A 20941-nucleotide genomic window follows, 5' to 3' on the forward strand; every position below is an offset into this window, starting at 1 on the left:
ACTCGTATCTTCTATACATATTAGCATATCTTTATGAAAAATGGCAGAAATATAGTTCGAAGCATGTACTTTTAATATACACGGGATACATCCGTATCAGATATTCGACATCGTCGGAGAAAATTTCTCAAAGATTCAAGACAAAACTTTTTACGATCCAGTACTCAAACCAGCCAAAAATCATCCCACGCTTCGCTATTCATAACACGTCGATCATAACACACCTCTACAGTCGCCACAGTGTCTTTTTCTTCCTCGAATCCAAGCTCTTATCCCTTTCATTCTCGTCCTTCGTTCCTCGATCGTCGATTCGCAGTTGTAGTCTCATCCTCCGTTCCGCCGCCGCTGAAACTCGGCTGCGAGGAGAGCTCGCGTCGATAAATAAGTATCACCGCGTTGAAAAGCGGCGATTGGCCGGGCTGCGAAGGAACGCGTACTCACCTGCGGCACCGCAGCGACGAAGAAAGGTGCGCGTGAGATATCGCAGATAAATATCTGCGAGAGCGAGCGAGCGAGCGAGCGAGGGCGCGCGTACGGCGGCGGTGAACGTTGGTCGGCGGTTATCACGTGTCAACCGGTTGATATATTTGCGACTAATGACTGTAAGGAATAATTATGACTCTCGTGGCAAGAATTTCACCGAGACGGAATTGACGTACCGCCCGGACGCGTTCGAGTTAAAGCAGCAGAGGGTATAATTCACCCGATCCTCCGAGCGAGGCCGAATCGGTCGCATCGGGTTGGACACGCGACTACGAATGAGAATAATGGAATTACGGAAGCATTTGAGACGAGAGTTAGGGATGATATTAATTTTTAGATCCAGGGAAGAGTTAATTAGAGAATATATGCATCAATTTTGACGTCGTTTGTCTCGATCTTAAATGCTTAGATGCTAGAACGTTTCCGCTAAGTATCTTTCAAAGGGGAAATATTAACCTACAAAAAGGATGAGGTTATAGCAAAATAAAGCTAGTCGTGTCATTCGACTTGTTTCTACGTTGCTTTTTATCCGCCTCCGAGGAAACGTGAAGGCAGTTAGTCTGCACTACCAATTAGCGCTGCTATGGAATACCATTCAGCGCGCATCGCTGCGTTTCTCGATCCGTATCCATATCGTGTATCGATCGACACCGTGAAATTAATAATGCTTCGCGAGCAGCTAACGAGCGATCGTTCCCTTTCGCACACGAGCTCGGGCGGAGTGTCTTCCTTAAGAGGTTCCATCGCGTTGGAGACGTGAAACAGTCGTGGTTATTTGCATAAAACACTCGAAACTATTTATCTATTATATTTCAAAGAAAGAAACAAAGTTCCCTCGCTTTGAATGAGTAGTTGAACCTAGTTTACTCCCGGAGCTCTCGAAATAATAAAATAGCACGACAATCGGTGATTTTCGCGTTAGTGTTTAGCAACAAACGCGTGAAACATAGGAAAACGATAAGGTAAGTACGGCAAACAGGACATCGACCACAATTCATGGGCAATTTTCACGATTCTTCTCGCACGGAACGATAGCACCGAACAGAACAGGTTCTCCCAGAGCGAACGGAAGTAGATTATCACACGATCTTTCGCAGCGGCGTACACTGAATGAAATCGAGCCAATTACTCGCATAGGAAAGTGCGCGATAGTATGATCGGTCCACGCACACCGTTCGACGAAACGCGGCCAGCTTTAAGCCGTTCTGTTTCACGCGAGGCGAAACGCGCGCACTCGCACCTGTCGCTGGGACGATATTTAAAATTATCGGGCATTACGCATTTTTTATAATTAACGCGACGCGCGCTACCGGCGAACGAGTTTCGCCCGTAGCTTCGGACGTCCTGTGGCCATCCATCTCGATCCCCCTCTCGTTAACGTTTACACGATTAAGGAGAAACACCTTTCAAATTGAAAACAATGCCGCCATTTGGGAATTTTTTCCTCGAGGATACGAAACGTCTCTTATACATATTTCCTATGTGTTGAAAGTATATACTGTTGCGACGGTGTGAAGATATCGCAACGATATGGACCTGTTCCTTTAAGCGAGCGAGGTTCCGTTCTTCTGGTTGTCATTCAAGAACCGGCAGTTATTTGAATAGGGAGAACAGTGATAAACCTTGTACAGTTCGGACGTTCCGAAATCTGTATGTTATAGTTAATTATTAAATAAACGTGTTGTTGTTGTTCGTTTTTATAAACCTGTGGTTATCCTTTAATAAAATAAATCAAATGAATACTCCGCGTTGCACCGCTCCCCGGCGCAACAATACTTTGAATTACATTTCTGTCAGGGTTTGTAAAAGTATGTTTATCGATTTGGGAAAATATTGTGGAGTTTCTGAGTCGCGTGTTAGGGTGAGTTCTCTGGACATCGATAAAAGAAGTTTGAGGAATTAGAGAAACGCCTCTAGTGGGATACTCTATCCATAAAAGACGATATTATGTTCAAATTATTCCAAAAAAATTCCAGGATATAATATAAACCGTGTTGCATTCTAAAAATAATGTAATCCTCGTGTACTACTTCGTGTCACCCTTTGAGCGCGTTCCCGTGGCGTGTCGCGAGAAATTAATCGGCTAATAGAGACAGACTTTCGTACACACACGATGTGACTACTGTTCAGATCGTATCTGCGACACCCACGCGACGGAAAACCACCAGTTGGACGAAACCGTGTCGTGCAACCGGTGGTTCCCGTTTTGGAAAAGTTTCTGGCCAGCGATCCGGTCGCCTGGCTTCGCTACGCACGCTACCAGTGGCGAATTATTGCTGGGACAAAACGAACAATTGCCCGTGTATGTTTAACTCGGTATACCTATAATAATATATCATAGGAACAATCATTTCCTTCGGTTATAAATATCGAAGTGACTAACCAGAAAGCATTACGTTGTCTCTATTAATTCCGCAATTCGTACTTCAATTTTAACTTTTGATCTCGAAACAATTGTTCCTAGATTGTGCAAATATATCATTTTCACCGTCATAAGGAGGATTAGCGGTTACTTTGAAATTCGACGCCTAAAAGATATTTTCATCTAGGGTTCTGGCCGAGGTTGATCCGCTACTGCGAGTTCAGCAGTCCTCGATAAGATCGCTGCTCTACAAGCACCGAAATGCGAAAACGTTTGTAGGCAGATAACGGACCGATCGGTTATCCCGATCTCTTCCTAGTCGGACAGATACACGCGAGTTTTCGTCACTGGTCGCGTAGCACGGGACGTACACGGGTAACTCGTGATTATTGCGATCCACGATAAGATCGCCGCCCACGCGGCCATGAAATGCGTTAACGTCGAACGGTTTTCTTTCGAGGCGCTGAATCCGGATTGGCACCGTCCGAACGTGGGATTCGTTTCGCGTGCGTGCCGTTTGTTTAGCGACTGTGTCAACGAATGCGTGATCGACTTGACCAGATTACGTTGCCGTCTTATACGTTCCTCGTGACAATTACTTTTGGTTGGAGCAGCGGCTGTTGATCTTTTTAAGGGGAGAAAACGATCCAGCCGCCTGGCCAGGAAAGGTTCTTTGCTAAGGCGTTGATTAATGCTTGCCTAAAAATAAAACGAGTATTTCAGAGTCGAATCAAACGTTTCGTGCCTATTTGTTTGTTTCAAAAACTATTTCTCCCAACCTCGAAAGCTTAGCGTTTGAAACGCTTGAAACACGTGTTTTCACCTTAATCTAATTACGAATCGTGGAAAACAGTTACGCAGAAGAACTTTTCGAATGCAAAACTCGGCTGGCTGTTTCACAGTTACATTGCGTCACGTACTTCCGTTTGGATGGATAACAGGAAAAACCAATTAATGGTTATATAACGAACTCCACTTATACATAAATATCTCTGTTTCCTAGTTTTCATCCGGGTTTTGAAATTTATGGAACAACTCCTCTATTTTGTCATAAGCAATATGTCTTTTTTTTTTTTTGTGCGCGCAGTGTTCTCTGGAACGCATTCGCCGCGTAAAAAGAGAATCGAGTGTACGTTCAGTCGATATCTACGTACGGGGCGGCAACGAACAGTCGACATTCCACTGCGTGCTGCCGTCCGCGCCAGATGACGCAGTAAATCTCGACACGGAAAGAACGCATTCCGCGGGTCGCGAGCATCCGCGCAGAAACGGCCAAGACGAACGAATCCTGCGTGCAAGAGGCCGGATATAACGAACCAGCCGCAAGAAACCAACGTGCATTCGCGTCCGTCACTCCGCGTCGAATCGCGCCTTGAAAAACGAATTCTTCCACAAATTTCCGACGTTCGTTGATAATTGAATGATCAGAAATTGATTGCCATCGGAGGAGTACCCGTGTCCGGTAAGCATTCCTTGGGAATTTATTCCAGGTGAACGGTACATTCGATCGGTTCGAGGATTTTATTGTGTAGCATGTTTTTGTAATGCGACAAATATTTTTTAGCAAGAAGAGAAAATAATCAGAAGCGATGGTGGCGTTGGTCCACCGCTGCAGAGGAAGAGGACAGACCTGGGGTGGATGTTTATAGGTCGGAGGGAGCTGGAACAAAAAATCAATGTTTTGGTGGTTTTATTATATGGCTCTTTATATTTAAAGGTTTGAAAATCTGTTTCAACCATGAAAAAAATTAATTTACGGACGCTGATTTTCTCATGTAGTTCATGGTTTTTTTTATCTAATAACGACCAAATTAAATATCTTACTTATCTCATGTTGTTATGTACAAGTTGTGCACCGCGGTTTCACCCGCTTGGAATACTATTTATTTGATATCGTTCGCGTTCGATTGACCGTTCAACCACGTAAAACCATCGTGAACCAGTCAGTGACTGTCTTTTGGTCTCCGTAATACAGATGTTTCGATCGATATTTCTCATTATTTACAAATTTTGAGATTTCGAATTGAAAACGTATTTTTGTCAAAATAAAACATAGCCTATGTTACTCAGGGATAGTATAGCTTTTTATTACTGAAAAAAATATTTAAAATCGGTTCAGTAATTCCGGAGATTAACCCGTTTAAACAGACAGACAGACACTTCAATTTTATTTCTATGTATAGATGTAAAGATTCGTCCTCGAGCCCGTTTTCCTGTAACCTCCTTCTTCTTAATCACGTCCAACTTCTCTCGTCTCTGTCATTTACCACAATTATTTTTGTAACTCGGATCCTACATAAGATATCGACGTTACCCAGCACGACAGACGGTGGCTGCGATCGTGGCGTCGCAATTAGTATGCCTGCGCGTAGGGAGAATCCGTCGGAAGGGACGCTAGAGAAATTAGCATCCCCTGGAACGTCGGGACGACGACAGCCCGTACGGTGGGTGCTCGTCGATTACGCTGCGATCGGGTGATCTATTGCCTCGAGATACGGCATAACACCGCGACATAGCGGCCACTGCAAGCACGGCGAGCGTCCGTCGTGAATCCTGACTTGGTCCTGGATACCACGTCGAATGCTGCGCGCCTTTACTTTGTCCTCAGTTTGTCATGAATGACAATTTATTGGGTCCGCCGCTTTGAATGGGATCCCTTGCTGCGATCGCGGCCGACTTGTATGGAATCGATGCTCCACGCACCGAGCATCTGCGATTTCGCTCGACCACGGTTTCCTTGAAACTGCCATTGAATGTTTAGAATCGGATGTAGGTTAGTTTGGTCGTTTTGCATAGATACGAACATCGCGCGGTGATATTATGCTGATAAGCATGGTACGTTCCTTTGGCTTCTATAAACAACAGTATTTAGTATTTTTTTTGGATGCATATCGGTATAAACAAGTTCGTATTCTGTGAAAGAACGTTTTCTTGTTTAAAAGTTCTATCCAGGTGTGCAAATGTGATTAGTCTCGTTAACAAATAGGCCAATTTTTGAGAATTTCTAACGTAAAAAGATGAAATCTAAGAACGCATATGTACACACTTTGAAGCGTTTATTGTAACATTTATATCGAGAAAAATTAGTTCTTCTTGGGAGAGCATTTCCTTGATTGCGCACCAGGCAGTTTCGGAAACCACTGGGTTGCTCGACTTTGCATTTACATAGAAAAATCTTATATATTATCTCAAATATAACGTGGCCACTTCTGTAAGACAAATTGAAATATTTATACTCGCATTCAAGGTTATGTCGAAACAGTAATTACTAGTCTCTTTCATGCATGGTCCTTACAAAAGTGATTGAACGTACATTAACCGCTGTCATTCACTATACTTTAATGAATTTCGTTTTTATGACTACTATTATTAGAAACGAAGCTTGCGGCGGTAATCCTAATTAAATAGGATCCGCTCGTAAAAAACGAAGTACAGTAGTAATTGCTATGGTTACCGAACGTCTATGGTTACCGTTCATCAATTAATATTTCACAAAAGAAAGTCAAAGTACGTACGCATATATAGGAAGTATTAAATAAAATAAAGAGTATACATCATTATGCAATACAGCATTATCATTATGTAGGAGTGGGAATGTGTGCGTGTGTGTGAGAGAGGAAGAGAGAGAGAGCGTTAGCTATAGGATAGGTATAAGGATATTGTAACGTAGCTTTAGTTTAATTTAATTTATGACCTGGCCACTTGGGCTGATGTTGTCCAGGCGCGCCTCGGCGAGGCCGCCTAGAACAACGTTCCCCTGCCTGGGAAAAACCCTGGGTAGTGCTTAACTTTAAGGGGAGGTAGAGAAAGAAGCGTTGGAGACAGATTTAGTTGAGCAGTCGAAGGGTAAAGACGGCGCGAATAAACGTAGAGCGGATCGTTGAGCGGACTCTATTCATTTTAGTTTCGTTAATAGTTAAGTCAGTATTTTATAAATATAGTAACTTATAATAAATCCCTCAATTATGCAATCATATAATTTTTATATTTATCTACCAGGCAACGACCTCCCTCTTTTAATCGCATTTATTTGATTGACACCCCGTTCAAGAATCTTAATCGGTCGATTAACCTCGTTCCCGTTGTGTACTATTTTGCACACTTTTTTGCTCGTATTAACAACCAACGTCCACTCTACACGCGGGTTTTATTTCTTATTTAAACCATGCAACCACACCACTGAGAACAAGAGCGTCCGATTCTACTTAACATGTCTGACCAGTTGCGATCCCGTTCTACTTAAAAAATGTCCGACCGGGCGCGGTCCTATTCTACTTAGAATGTCTGACCAGATACGGTACGCATCGTAGCGCTATGAATACAAGTAACAGCGTGTTCGGAACCGTGATGGAAATTGGTTGACCCTTTAACCTCTAACAGCGTGTGAGACTCGTGGTACAGAATTTGAGTCGAACATGAAAAACACGAGTCAGACACGTCGTATGAAATAGCGCAAGGAATTTTACACCTGGTTATGGCACGCACGATCATACAGTAAATCGTAGGCCAAAGGGTTAACGATGAGAGGGCTCACAGGGAGGAACACACTTGTGCGGCTCCCAATTAATACAACGAAAAATGAGCACGAGAGTATCTTCTCCGTCGATGAATATTAAATACTGCTCGCAAGTCTAATAGCTTCGGCGTTTTTTTAGACAGGAATAGAGATGAAGAGGGAGTGATCCGCGGAGGGTCGGGATAGGGGAAAGGTGGTCTCGACAAAAAGTTGGACCGGTCCACGGCGTAGAAAGGCGAGCGTGGCGTGGCGTGGGTGGAACGGGGACCAGTGACAAGTACGATCAGCCGGTTCACCGGGCTGATCGAGGGAAGAAGAGGAAGAAAAAGAGCTCGGTCGCCGAGGAGGGAACAGTGGGCGCGGGGGAGGGAAAAAAGGAGAGGAGAGAGAAGTTGTCGGAGTCGCTCGAAGCCGCGTCGACCGCAGCACTTATAATTTCTAATGGCCAACGGCCGATTTTTTGCCAGCGCCCGGAACGGGCTGACGCGGACCCGCCATAATTTATATACGCGAGGACAGCGCAGCGCGTGCGTCGGCGTTCATGACAGAAAAAGCGTTAAAAACGACGGGGATGGCTCGCGAGAATCGCGTCACTCAGCGTCGCGCCAATCGGAGATGGTCGAAACTTTTCGATGACAGATCGCGAACGAGATCGAACGCACGACGATTTACTCGCGAGGAAGAATTTACGTTATTCGAGGAAGTTTTTCTTTGTTTTGTATGAGATGATACACCACTTTGGTATCTTCATTATACTATAATTGAGATTCTATTTTGTAGCGAACGAATACGGTGGGACTCGGTATACCTGCACCTCGAGAACAAAAGAGTTGCGAACAGTATTTCTTCTTTTTTATTTTTAAGATGTAGCATTCGTCTAATTTCTTATCATTTGTAGCTGAAACACTTCGTATTTTTGCGTTACGTATTTATACGCTCTTGTTTGTACGAAGGAGAGATATAGTTACCGATCATGAGATTCTGCTGAGGAAAGATTAAAGGTGGATGACCCCCCTCGCGATGGCTCGTCAGCACTTATCCAAGGCTCCGCGCCTCATGCTCCCTAGAATACCGTGGTATCGTCACGTTCTTTCTAAGATAGCTAGATCGTCGTCTTTCTCGCCGCATCTGAGAACGATATCAAAATACCGAAAGCGTAAAAATACACGAAAACCGCAGACAACGTCAAACTGCAAACGTCGAACGTTTCATTTTAAATTTTACACCTCGAATATTTAACCGTTCGCTTCGATCCCAGCTAGAGTTCATTAAAAGACTGATGTATCCATTATTGAAAAAAAAAGTTAATCCCCTCACGTTAGCGCTGAATTACCTCAATTCACAGCGGGAATAAAAGCGTTTCCACGACTATCGCGGGGCGACATGGAACATCAATTTACAATTTCCTCTGATAATCAACGAGAGCGTATAAGTGACATTTATAATAAGCCTGACAATGGCCCTGTCGATGACATTAAAAATATGGGCTTCTCGAACGATGCGCTTCAATTGGCCAAATTCAGCCGCTACCGATACTCAACGATAATGGTGAATATTTGAAAAACTGTGTCACCGGATATTGTTATGGAGATGTCGCGCATCGGATAGCTGATTATCCTGAATATCCCTTACACGAAACGTCGATTATTCCATTACCACTTATCCGGGATATCGATCGCGGCGAACAGGATACGATCGCGTCGATAAGCGTGTAGTCGTGTACACACCTATCCGCGTACATACGGCGTGCATATAATACGCGTATAATGAGACATATACCTGAAATCCCAGGCGTAGCGTAAATCAACCCGAACGTTATTATGCAATCGCCCTGGATAAAAACTGCCCTGCCATTCTGGTATCTTCATTGTTTCATTTGAAACTTTTTATTCGGTTGAATTTTATTCTTATCTTAAATCGTGTGTTTCGAAAAGTTAAAGACTTCACCGCCATTGAGACAAAGTAGTCGCAATTTGTTAGGAATTAAATGAATTGTTTTTACGTTGATTCAAGTTTAAAGACTACTAGAAAATGACATTTTCAATAGGAACTCGAAAGAACGTAGAGATAACCAGGGCGATAAGATGCACAGCGATAAATGAAATTGCAATTTCGAACGGGAAAATTACAGTCACTCGTCCTATTTTGTTTGTTTGTCCGTTTAGTTTTGCTTACCGTCAGACGTCCATCAGGGTGTATTTAAACGAGATTCGGATGAGCGTTCCGTTGGCGATATCGATCAAATAGAGCGCTTGCAGTTTAAGTCGGATGTCATGGTCTCGATTTAACGAGAACAGAAAGCCGCTTTGATGAACGAGAACTCGGGATCGCGGTATCGAACGAGATATCTCGCGGCGGCGTAATCGATCCCATAATTAAACGCGCAATCTACCGGCGAGATTTAAGGACGACGAGGGTCGAAAGGTGAAGGAAGCTGCGCATCTCGATTGGGAGGAGATAAATTCGCCGAATTTCTCGCGATGTCTCGGCCGATGCTTCTTTTTTCCAGGTTCGATTTAATTAATGCCGATGGAGCGATAATTCACGTCGCACCGTACGATTATTTATAATAATACAGGAGACCGAATATTTTACTTGGAAGCGTGCCTCCGATCTGTTGAACTCGAAAGTGACCTCGCACGTTCCACGATGAAAATAATATGTTTTAAATATATTAAACATAATTACAGGGTCGCATGCTGCGTTAAGGATACAGCACGTGCATATTTACACGTGTAATACCGCTTGTTGAGTGTATAATTATCTCATTTGTATTTAAAACTAGCAATCTAGCATTGCCATATCTTAACGTTTAAGAGAATACTCAATTTGCACAAGAAATTTTAATATACATATTGCAATAATCAAATACTAATCATCGCTTGTTACTCGACTTATTTCCTTTCAACATAATATTTGTGTAAACGGTACGTACCATATGTTTTCATATCAGATCGATCAAATAGTTAATTTACTACAAGTTACTAAACAAATATTGTCATAATTGTCAAATATTAAAAGCTAGTTTTGTTTTCGATCATAGTTATTTACTATTTACAAGCGTTCTACCTTTCCAAAGCACGCAATTCAATCGGAACTTGACGGTTTCGAGAAGAAGCAAATTGAAATCTGCAAATTCGTTCGCGATACGAACGGACACAGGGTTATTAGCGCGGATTTCGTCACGCGATTACTCGATACCGCTGCAAAACGAATTACCTGAAAGAAAACGACCCTCTAACGAATTTCAGCGTCGATACTCGCGCGTCGTCTTTCTCTCGCCTTCGATTTCGGCATGGTCGAGCCGGGCCCGAACGAAATAAACGGGCCCCCATCGTAATCACGTGATACCCGCGATCCCGTGGCGCGTACACGCGAATCACGTCCACGGATGTTCGACGACGGACAGAAAAGCGCTTGGGACCTGCCGATCGCGTGCATCGCGAAAATTAATCATCCGGAGAACGCCCTGGAATAATATTTTCGACCCGAGAACATCCGGCGGATCGTTTTATTTCCACGTGGCTTGGACACGTATCGAGTCAGCGCGTTGTCGAACGGAAATTTCGTCTGTGTTACGATTCGTCAACCGCGGAGAAAACCATTTCTCGTTCCAATTGGCTGCGCTTTACAACGCTTTCGGGTCCTTTGATAAACTGGTACGCCGAGGAAGAAAAAAGCGAGGCACGTGTAGTCGAGCCTCCGTACCTTACCATTTACAATATTTGCTATTTGGTAAGTACTACTTTAATATGGAAAATTATAGCTACGTTTCTATTAAATCTTTTTCTGTTTAAGAGTGCCAATTTTCGGAAAGACCGAAAAATATTTGTGCACAGAGATTGCGTATTCGTATATTATAAGTTCAAGCTCTCTTCGAATGAATAATTTCGCTGCAATTAATTTCTAAAGAACGAAGGCTATTTCACGTCTCCAAGATGGTGTAACCCCTTAATTAACAGTGTCGCGCTTACTCGTGTGGCGATACTAACCTATGCAGAGATAAGGATTATGGTTATAACGACGGTATAAAATATGACACCGCAACGACTATAAAAGGATGAGCCGGTGATAAATATTCTCCTGAGAATCTATTCCTGTCTGATTTTACGATTAAAAATGCACGGTGATTTAACCCCCGTAAATCTTCGTAAACGTCAATGGTGTGTTTCATATTAATTCATCGGAGACATCGTTTCAATTTTGTTAAAGACATTGTTACGAGTGGAATCAACAAGCCGGTTTCAATACGTATGACTTTGGCTAGATTATTAAATTAAAAAAATATTATAAAATGGGGAGTAGGTATATCCTTAGCCTTCTTTCTCCTAGAAGAAAGAGAAAAGGTTGAGAAAAGCACAATAAGGATCAAAAATAAAATTTACATACGATCTTAATTAATAATCGCGCGATAAAGATTGTATTCGTACAAAAGAAATATATACTTACTTTTCAAAAGTTGGTCAGGTTTCAAACAAAGTGGAGTACTCGAGGTTTTGGCAGACAATATAGAAACAATTAACGTGTATATGTATTTCCATCGTAAATGTGCAGCAACATACAGATTCGGTTTTGTCTTTCGATGTACAAAGGGAAAATCACAATTTTTGTTCGAGCCCTTTTCGTCAATGAAGGCCGTGTTGATTTACAATCGTAGGTAAGAACGTTTCGGGCAGTGTTGTGCATTGATCAAAACGAATTTGTAATTAATCGTTTTCGTTTTCTTAACGGTGTCAATTGTATTCTTCATTTTCTACGTAGATATGTACACGATAGCCTCGATACTTACTTCTTGGCCCACAAAGTCGAAAGCTGTTAGTATTCGGCCCTTCTCAGGAAAGGTTTTGTCAACACCTGACCTAAAAATTTAAAATACCTGCTGGATGAAATTTGTCTCGGATACGGAGACACGGTTTGATTCGAACTACGATTGAGCTTCTCAACTCGAACAATCGTCGCGATTCGCTCGCACAACGCTGTAGATATAAACACGGTGCAAATCTTCAGCCTTAGGGTGATAATCATTCCGACTTGTCGATCGCGATGACGACCAGTTTCCATCGTCTGTCGTTCGAATAAAATTCTGCTCGTCTCTGAAATCGGCGGCAGGAGCAGGATCGATGAGAATCGAAAAGCAAACAGAAGAAAATTAAATGCTGGGAACTAAACCAGGATGAATCGTTAGGTAGAATGAGAAAAGCGTCGTGGCGGGTTCGTTGAAAAATTATATTTTTGTTCCATTCTGGCACGATTCGTAAACACAACATAATTTATAAATTAACATACACAATCGTCGTCATCAATAATTTACAGTAAACCTTCGTCAGCGTTTATCGATTTCTACTTGTTCGTCGTTATTACAAAAAGAAAAAAAAGAATTTATAAAACAGAACGCGTTCGCTCGGGAGTCACGTGATCGCGCAACGTCTCCCGTAGGGGAGGAAAGCCCTTTTCCGTTCATCTTTCGTTCCTTCGTTTATTTTCTCATCGATATGCAAAGCAGAACGAATGGCGGAGGGTGGGGAAAAAGCTCGAGATTCGGCTGCTCCGTCGTGATCGTCAGAAGCTACCTGAACGAACCGAACGATATGAATTTATTAAATGCATGCACGCCACGGAGCGTTCTTGTCCACCCTTCCGACGACGAAAATTGGGCAGGGGCATTTCGATGAAACGAGGAACAAGGGTGGGGGCGGAGGTGAATGTGAGAACAGGGCGAAAAATAGGAAGCTTGACTTGCGAATAGGATAACAAAATAAATAATAGAAGCATTAAACATGATTAATCACTTAACAACGTAACTAGGCATAATAATAATAATTAATAATAATAATAATAATAATAATAATAATAATAATAATAATATTATAATAATAATAGAAATAAGTATAATCGTACGAATGGCTAAGTGAGTGTTAATAATTACAAGAACAGGTTGTCTGGCACGGCGATCGCTTAATTGCCCGAAGACACATCGAACGTGTTTTACACATCGTTTCCCTTTCTCTCCATTTTTTTTCTTCTGTTCGTGTGTTTAGTTAAACGGGCTTCTTGCGCAAGAGATTCTCTCAGTTTTGAGGCTGACTCGCAGGAAGGACGTGTCAAGTCGGAGGTTTCGATCGAAAGAAAAATAATATCAATGTGATAACGTCAAAACAAACGTGCTTCTTACATCGCAGAATCAAAAAAATTGCTGTTCGCGGTTTCATAAAAACAAAAAGAAAAGAAAGAAACTAAAAAAACTTTTATCCCACATTTCGTGGGATATCCATGCACGAATCTCAGTACCGCGAACAGTCTCCGAAAACAAAGAAATTCAGGATCAGAGATGGGCAAAATTTTCATTCGATAACAGACAACGAATAACATTTCATTTGTAGCGTTTAGTCAACGCTGTTCAAGTTGCTCGAAGATGAAATTCTAATTTGTTCACCGTTAAGTATTTAAGTCTACAATTGAAATTGTAATTCGCGTTTCACTATTAACAGATAAACGGGTCGTTTATCTTTGAAGTTTGTATCTTGATAAAAATTTTGCCGATCTCGGTCCAAAAACGACCAAGGCCTTCCGATTCGCAGACTTTTCCTCGCGTGTCCTTCTCGTCCCTCCGACGAGCCGCCTTCCGAGTAATCGTTCGATCGACAGAGGCAAGCTAAAATGGCAAGCAGAGAGCGACAGTTTTCTCCTTAATGGCTAATTACTCGTTCCGTTCCTCCTCGAAACGCTTAAACGGTAGACTAATTAGAAAAAAACCTCGGTATACAAAAATACAGATATACATACCCGTGTGCGCGTGATTCAACGGCACGCACACCATACCAACATTTGTTTCGTTCGCAACGAATCTGTGTATTTTCTCTCTCTCTCTCTCTCTCTCTCTCTCTCTCTCTCTCTCTCTCTCTCTCTCTCTCTCTCTCTCTCTCTCTCTCTCACTGTAACTTTGTGTGTCTGTGTGTATGCGTTGCGCGTCCATACGAACGAGCGTCTTGAGTGTGTTTCACAAACGGGAGTGACTCGCGTTATTCGTCACTCTGCCTCTTACCGCCACGAACGGGAGACCCACTGGACAAAACGGGCGAGTTATGGCAAGGAAAAAGGCAAGCGATCGAGGTTGAGCAAGGTTGAAGTGATATCGACTACACGCGTGTGGTCTCCAGCAGAGATGAGCAAAATTTTATTCGACTAATAAGCGACGAATGAGACCAACGCGAAGCGATTCATTCGAAACTTTGACTAGTCCGTGGAGTCACAACTTTATTTATTCATCGCGACATACGTGATTCTATAATTCTGATTCAATATCAGTCAATAATTCAAAACTATCTTTCGCTTGTTGAAGATTATTCAGACAAGAATTTTGCCCATCTGTGGTCTCCAGCTAATTCGCATATCGTCGAAACAGAATCAACTGATCGACGTTGTTTCCCCCACTGTGACGTTAATTTTGTAAGACGATACAGTACTTGCTGCTATACGTGTAACATGAGATGTGGTTTTCCAATTCTGGAAACAACAATGCAGTTTGTGATAAATAGAATATTAATGTATTACCTTATAATTTTCATAAAACGATAGATCAATCATCGTTTAATTCATAAAATCAAAGTTCTAAAGTCATCCACGAATTTACAATTCCAGGCTTGGTTATCCAGATGTAAGCAATTACAATTCGCTAATGTGATTCTCGCTGTGCGCCATTTTTATTCAGTCCACCATATTATATCTTAACAACGAAATGTCCGACTGCAAAATGGAAAAGAATGCGGTTGACTCGAGGCCATGGGTTCCAATCCCGTTCACTGAGTATTTTTTTGTTTTTAATTAGTTTCATTTACCAGTACGACAAGGTGTGCCTGATACTGAATAATAGTTACGCATTAATTAAAAGCATGAACACATTCGGTATCACAGACGCACTCGTTGGAACATGGTCCGCAAATGTGCCATTCCTCTCTTGCAAATGTAGCAATACTTTTGGCAGTAAATCCAGCTATCGAATAACAAAATTATTTGCGTTTATTTATATAGTGTATTCACACTAGTGTTCTTTAGACTTTTTAAGTATTATTTATTTGTATCGAATAGTATTATAAAACCTGGCTCCCCGATCAAAGTGTTCCACTCTAAAGAATCTAATCCAATTTATTATGCTTCTATAGTATGCTTCTTCGTATCTTTCGAGAATTTGTGGGTCTCCAACACGTTCGTGGAACATCGAGGCTCCACAGTTTCAGAAACACTGTGTTCTGTGTCAAGTATCTTGCTTCTCTGTATGAGAAGAGAGCTTGCAAAGACGGTAGAGCAGTGAGGCAACCAACTATGGTGGGGACAGCTCTTCGACAGCCTTGAACGGCCAATTGATTTCATCTCGATAATAGGGATACGTCAAACATTGGTCGACAAAGCGTTCGAGGCGGAGGTTCGTCCTGTGGATCGAATCGAACCGCAAAACTTTCACAATCGCCTTATGGATTCGTGAGTAACAGTATACTGTTGAGCCAAAAAGAATTCCTCTGAGTAAAATTGCGATTTAAAAGAAGAATTTATAGGTGAAAAGGCGAGTTTTGTTCGCATCGTGAACATTTCCCAGAGGCATCGTTTACAGTTTCTAGCAATGCGAAGAATTATCGAGGTCCAGGGGAATACTTGTAGGAAGTAACGTAACAAAGTCATCTTCTCGAAGAGAATCAATTTTCCTTCGATCGACTCCGTTTACAAACCTTTTCCTCGTTTAAAGACAAACCACGAAGTTTCGCCGATTTTGTTTTCTCCGACGCCTCGTTCTCCTACATTTTTTTCGGACCCTTTAACGAAACAGAGACGAGCAAATTTTTACTCGACTAACGAATAGCAATTTATTCGGTGACGATTATTCGATGGTACAGTTTACTTCACGTTTATCAAGTTTATCGTTTATTTGTTAATTGAAATTTGTGTTTAGAAAGAATTCTGCCCATCTCTGGGCAGAAAATATCTGATCTCTATAAAAAAATATTTTTTTCTCTGCTCCTCCGCGCGCGCTTTGAAATATGCGAATAATATTAATAATAATAATAATATTAATATTCATAATAATAATAAAAACGCAATAATAATATCAATATTACCCACTAATTAACGTTACGTCTAGACGCTTTATTATGCTTTAAGTTTCTTTTTTTCTGCAGGTACGGTTACGTTCGTTCTACTTTCATTCGCCAGGAAAAACTCCCAACCCTCTTTCTTCGCTTCGAGTTCTCCATCCTTGAGCTTCAATTTCCTCGTACAACGTTTCAAAAAACGGTTTCTCAGTCGCGCCTAACAACGAATTTTCGATAAATATATATCACGACGCCGTTCAAGAGGAATATCGCAACGCACAATAAAAAAACATTCTCTCCTGTTCGATCGTTAACAACTAACTCTACCGACGCAACCTCGGTACTATACTAACATTCAAACAATCGTCTCGAGGATTGCGTACGAGCATCGAGCTGGATCGCTCGGCGAATCGACGATTTTTGATTCTCGAAATCGACGATAGACGAGTTTCGAGAGGAACACCGCCGATAAACAAACATTTCTCGCATGGAAATCGTTGTCTCTTTTCAACGATAGGTAAAAGGAACACCGTCAGAGATGAACAAAATATTGTTCGTAATTTTTGCAATTTTCCTGCAACTCGAATTCTAATTTTTATTTAAATAATAACGTTAAGTGTTTGTGTAAACACAAAAAAAAAAGGAAGATGTATTCGTTGTGACTTTTTTATTTTAGTTACGAGTAATTAATATAGGTTTGCCCATCTCTGGATACCACTAACAGATTCGTCAACCGTTTCTCGACCGAAAAAATTTGGCACTTACTTCTTCGACAGTCGACCGAACACCTTTGACCACTTTCAACACGCGTAATCGAGAATTAAAAACATTAAAATATACAAATATATACACCATACGTAGATGTATATATTTCACGTAACAAACAGATGCACGTACAAAGGCAATCACTGGACAACAACTTTGCCCATCTCTGGTGTCCGAAAACGAAAGAATCGATATCGACGTGAAGGCTACAAATTTGCTTAAGCACCGTTTTCGTGGATCTTCGTGGCGCGCGGTTTAGTGGGAATGCTTTTAGATCGCTTGAGTTTCGAGTGTACGAGTATCGACCGAGGAAGAGTAGTCTTGGTTTCGACGGAGGTTGCCCACTCGAACAAGTTCCAGCAACGAGGCAATTCTAAGAAATTCCAGAAAAGCTAAAAAAAATTGGTTAAAAGTTTTAAATCACCGCACGCGGCGCATTCCTTGCGCAAAAGGAAAAAAAAACACTGTTTTCGTGCGCAAGAGACTCGACTAAAATAAAAAGGAAATGCGAACTATCTTCTTCGCAAGTAAAATAGGAAAACAAAAAAAAATAGGGAAGTTAACGAACTCTGGACTTTACAGAGTGTAAAATGAAACGTACTACAGCTGAAAACGGCGAACGTTGCTGAAACGAGCCACGAGCGGTCCTTGACTTGCGACAAAGAACCTCGAAAGATGCGCGTCGCGCAATTTTTAGGGATGCAACGGGGAAGACGAGGAGATACGGTAATACTGTCAGAAGTCTCAAACACGCCTTAAAACGACTCGCGTATGATTCAAAGACCGACGGCGTGACTTCAAGATATAAGACAAAATATACGAAAATTTTAGAATTTTGTTAAGAGGGCAGTCTGGTAATCTCAATTTTATAAGACGATATCTATACGCTCTGGATATTTTATAAAAAATAGTTTCAGTTATCGAATCGACGACGAGCAGGTCAAATTTTACATTTTCAAAAAAAAAATGTATCTCCTTATTTCTTCTCATAAAAGCAACAATAAAGAAACCGCAGTTCTTAACTAAAAACTACCAAGCTACCCTCTCGACGCGTTGACTGTCCGTAACTGGCATCGCGAATACGATTCTAAGAGAGACAAGATTTTCATAGCGATAAATAGGCTACCATCTTTTCTAAGTACTATGCACCAACAATTTTTGTTATGTTATCAGCACGGACAATATCCGTTCCGAATTCAATGAATCTCTAACTCGAAATCGCCCTTGACCATCGCGTTTGTACCTTAAACGCAAGCCCCATCAGCCTTTTCTTTTCTCTTAATTTTGCGATAAACACGTTAAGTCTCTTAAGTAATGCCACATTCTTCATTGCTACTTAAAATATTAAATTCCAAAAGCAAAGGACTAAACGAAGCCGGCGTTCGAGATACGGGTGCCCGTCAACGGACAGTCAACGCGTCGACTCTACCGCGACTTCGTCTCCGATTCTCGCGAACCGTCGCGTCGATTCCAGGATAGATCGATCCCTTGCCTTCCGCCGTTGACCTCTTCAACCCCCGTCCAGTCGTCGACGTCGCTTGGACCTCGCGACGGCGGCCAAGAGCCTCTCCGTCGTAGCCGGACGTCCCCTTCCTCGAGAACCGCATGGATCGCGGCAGAGAAACGTGGTCATCCAGCCTGCCGTCGTCATTCGGCCTTGATCGTGGCCGACGGCGAGGCCATCTCCTGCGCGAACATCGGGCTGTCCTCGCCGGCAAGGAGGCCAGGTTCTGTTTTAGGCGTCTGAGCGTCGGGGAATCTGGCGTGGGTCCTCAGATGCCTGGTGATCATGTCTCTGCGACACGCCGCGTACGCGCACTGCGGGCACTTGTACGGCTTCTCACCCGTGTGCGTTCTCTGGTGCGTGCTCAGGTGATCCGACCTGCTGAATACTTGGCCGCAGACCTTGCACGTGTACGGTTTAACGCCCGTGTGCAGCCTCATGTGTCTGGTGAGCATGTCCGACCTGGCGAAACTCCTCTTACAGACGTCGCAGAGATACGCCTTGGCGGAGGCGTCCTGGGGACCCTGTCTGCGATGCCTCGAGGCCATGTGCTTCGCGAGACGATCGTGCAGACTGAACATCTGACCGCAGACGGGACAGACGTACGCCACGTCGGCGCCAGGAGGCATCTCCTCGACCACGGGCGAGACCTCGAGGTTGTAACGAACGGCGACGCTCTCCTTCGTCGTCGGGGACGCCACGTCGCCCTTCACCACGGGCACGCTCACGGAACCCCTCGACACTATCCCGGGAGGGAGCAGCTGCAGAGCTGGTGGTCTTCCGGCGACCGCCGCCGCGGCAGTCGCCATCAGGTTCTTCATCGAGAGATCCAACGGCGACTCCTGAGGACTGGTGGTGTCGCTCTCGAGGGAACCGCACCTCAACGGATGGTTCACGAAGATCGAGGAGGTCGAGAGCAGTGGCTTCTGGTCCCATCCCGGCACCAGGTCCGAGTCCGAGTGACTGCGTCCTCGAAAGATGTCAGGCAGGTACTTGGTGTGCATGTAATGCTCGAAGCTGTACGACGAGAGGGATCCTGGCGTGAGGGGCGGCAATGCGAGGGGCGGCAAGTTGAGCGGAGTGAGCGGTGTGAGAGGAGTGAGGGGTGTGAGCGGGGTGGTGGGAGAGGGAAGGACCATCGGAGAGGAGATGGACTGGGAGCACTGGACGCAGCTGCAGCCAGCGTACTTGGGCGTCGAGGATCTCTGATGAGGCGGGTGAAGGTGATCGTACGCGTGATTCGCGTTGTTCCTGTGATGATGCCTGTGCCGATGACGATAGTGATGAGGGTGATAGTGAGGATGATGAGGATGGTGATTCTGCTGCTGTTGATCGTCATCGTTCGAATTTCTTTGCTCCTCGGTGGGCGTCACAGGCTCTTCGCTCTTCAGCCTGAGAGGCAGCAGACTGATGCCCGACGGCGCGTCCGTTGCCGATCTCGAGAACGTCCTGGGGGAACCGAACACGTCTTCTTCCTCCTCCGACGCTGGCCCGCTGCCCTCGAACTTGAGGACCTCACCCTCGCTGGGCGAGCTACGGTGTTGCAGGATGTCCACCACCTGATCGAGCCGTTTCCGTCTGCGGAGGTTCCGATGGTTCCGGTTCGCAGTTGCCGCCAGGGTGTTGTTGTTTGTACAGGAGGGCGGTGGCGGCTTGGCCGGACCCGGGGGCGCGGCTGCAGCGTCCTCCACGGCGCTCTCGGCCATCGTCATCGAGGATGCGCGGCACCCGCCGCCTGGGCCCCTTATGCCGCCTACTACACCCTCGGCTACCACCGTACTGCCTCCCACCTCGTCCTGAAACAGCCAAACCACGCCGCTCTTACTTCTCTTTCCTTTCCCCGTAATCTCGGATATATTGTTAAATTACAGCCTCTACCAACGCGCGCTCATTTCCGATTGCTTATGAAATCGCTGGCTACGCGTAATTTTATGAATCATCCTTTTAGTGCCGGACACGCGGAACACCTCCATGCACGCGGTACGCCCACGAGTTTATCCCGCCGTCGCACGGTGTATTATTTTTAGCAATCTGGCCCCGCTAAATTAATAACGTCGTAATTTTCATCGTTATTAAAATTGTCTTACAACAATTCTAACGATGAGATAATTTAGAAAACGGTCTTAATCAAGCTTCTATTTTATTTCGATAAATGTATAAAATCATAATCTGTTTACAATCGAGCGCAGAGCGGCAAAGCACAGCATTTCGTATAAATATAAACGGTATAA

General features: G+C 43.6%; 1 protein-coding gene across 1 annotated transcript in view; it reads right to left on the bottom strand.

The window, feature by feature from the left end:
- Window positions 1-11873: 11873 nt before the first annotated feature.
- Window positions 11874-20941, bottom strand: part of LOC128885009 (uncharacterized) — a gene marked incomplete at its 5' end in the record, with an annotated part of 49440 nt that continues 40372 nt past the window's right edge. Inside the window, one exon of the mRNA XM_054138745.1 lies at window positions 11874-20506. Coding sequence (XP_053994720.1) covers window positions 18854-20506 — 1653 coding nt within the window. The remainder of the gene's footprint in view (window positions 20507-20941) is intronic.

This window comes from Hylaeus volcanicus, chromosome 2 (assembly GCF_026283585.1).
Source record: "Hylaeus volcanicus isolate JK05 chromosome 2, UHH_iyHylVolc1.0_haploid, whole genome shotgun sequence".
NCBI classification, from domain to species: Eukaryota; Metazoa; Arthropoda; class Insecta; order Hymenoptera; family Colletidae; genus Hylaeus; species Hylaeus volcanicus.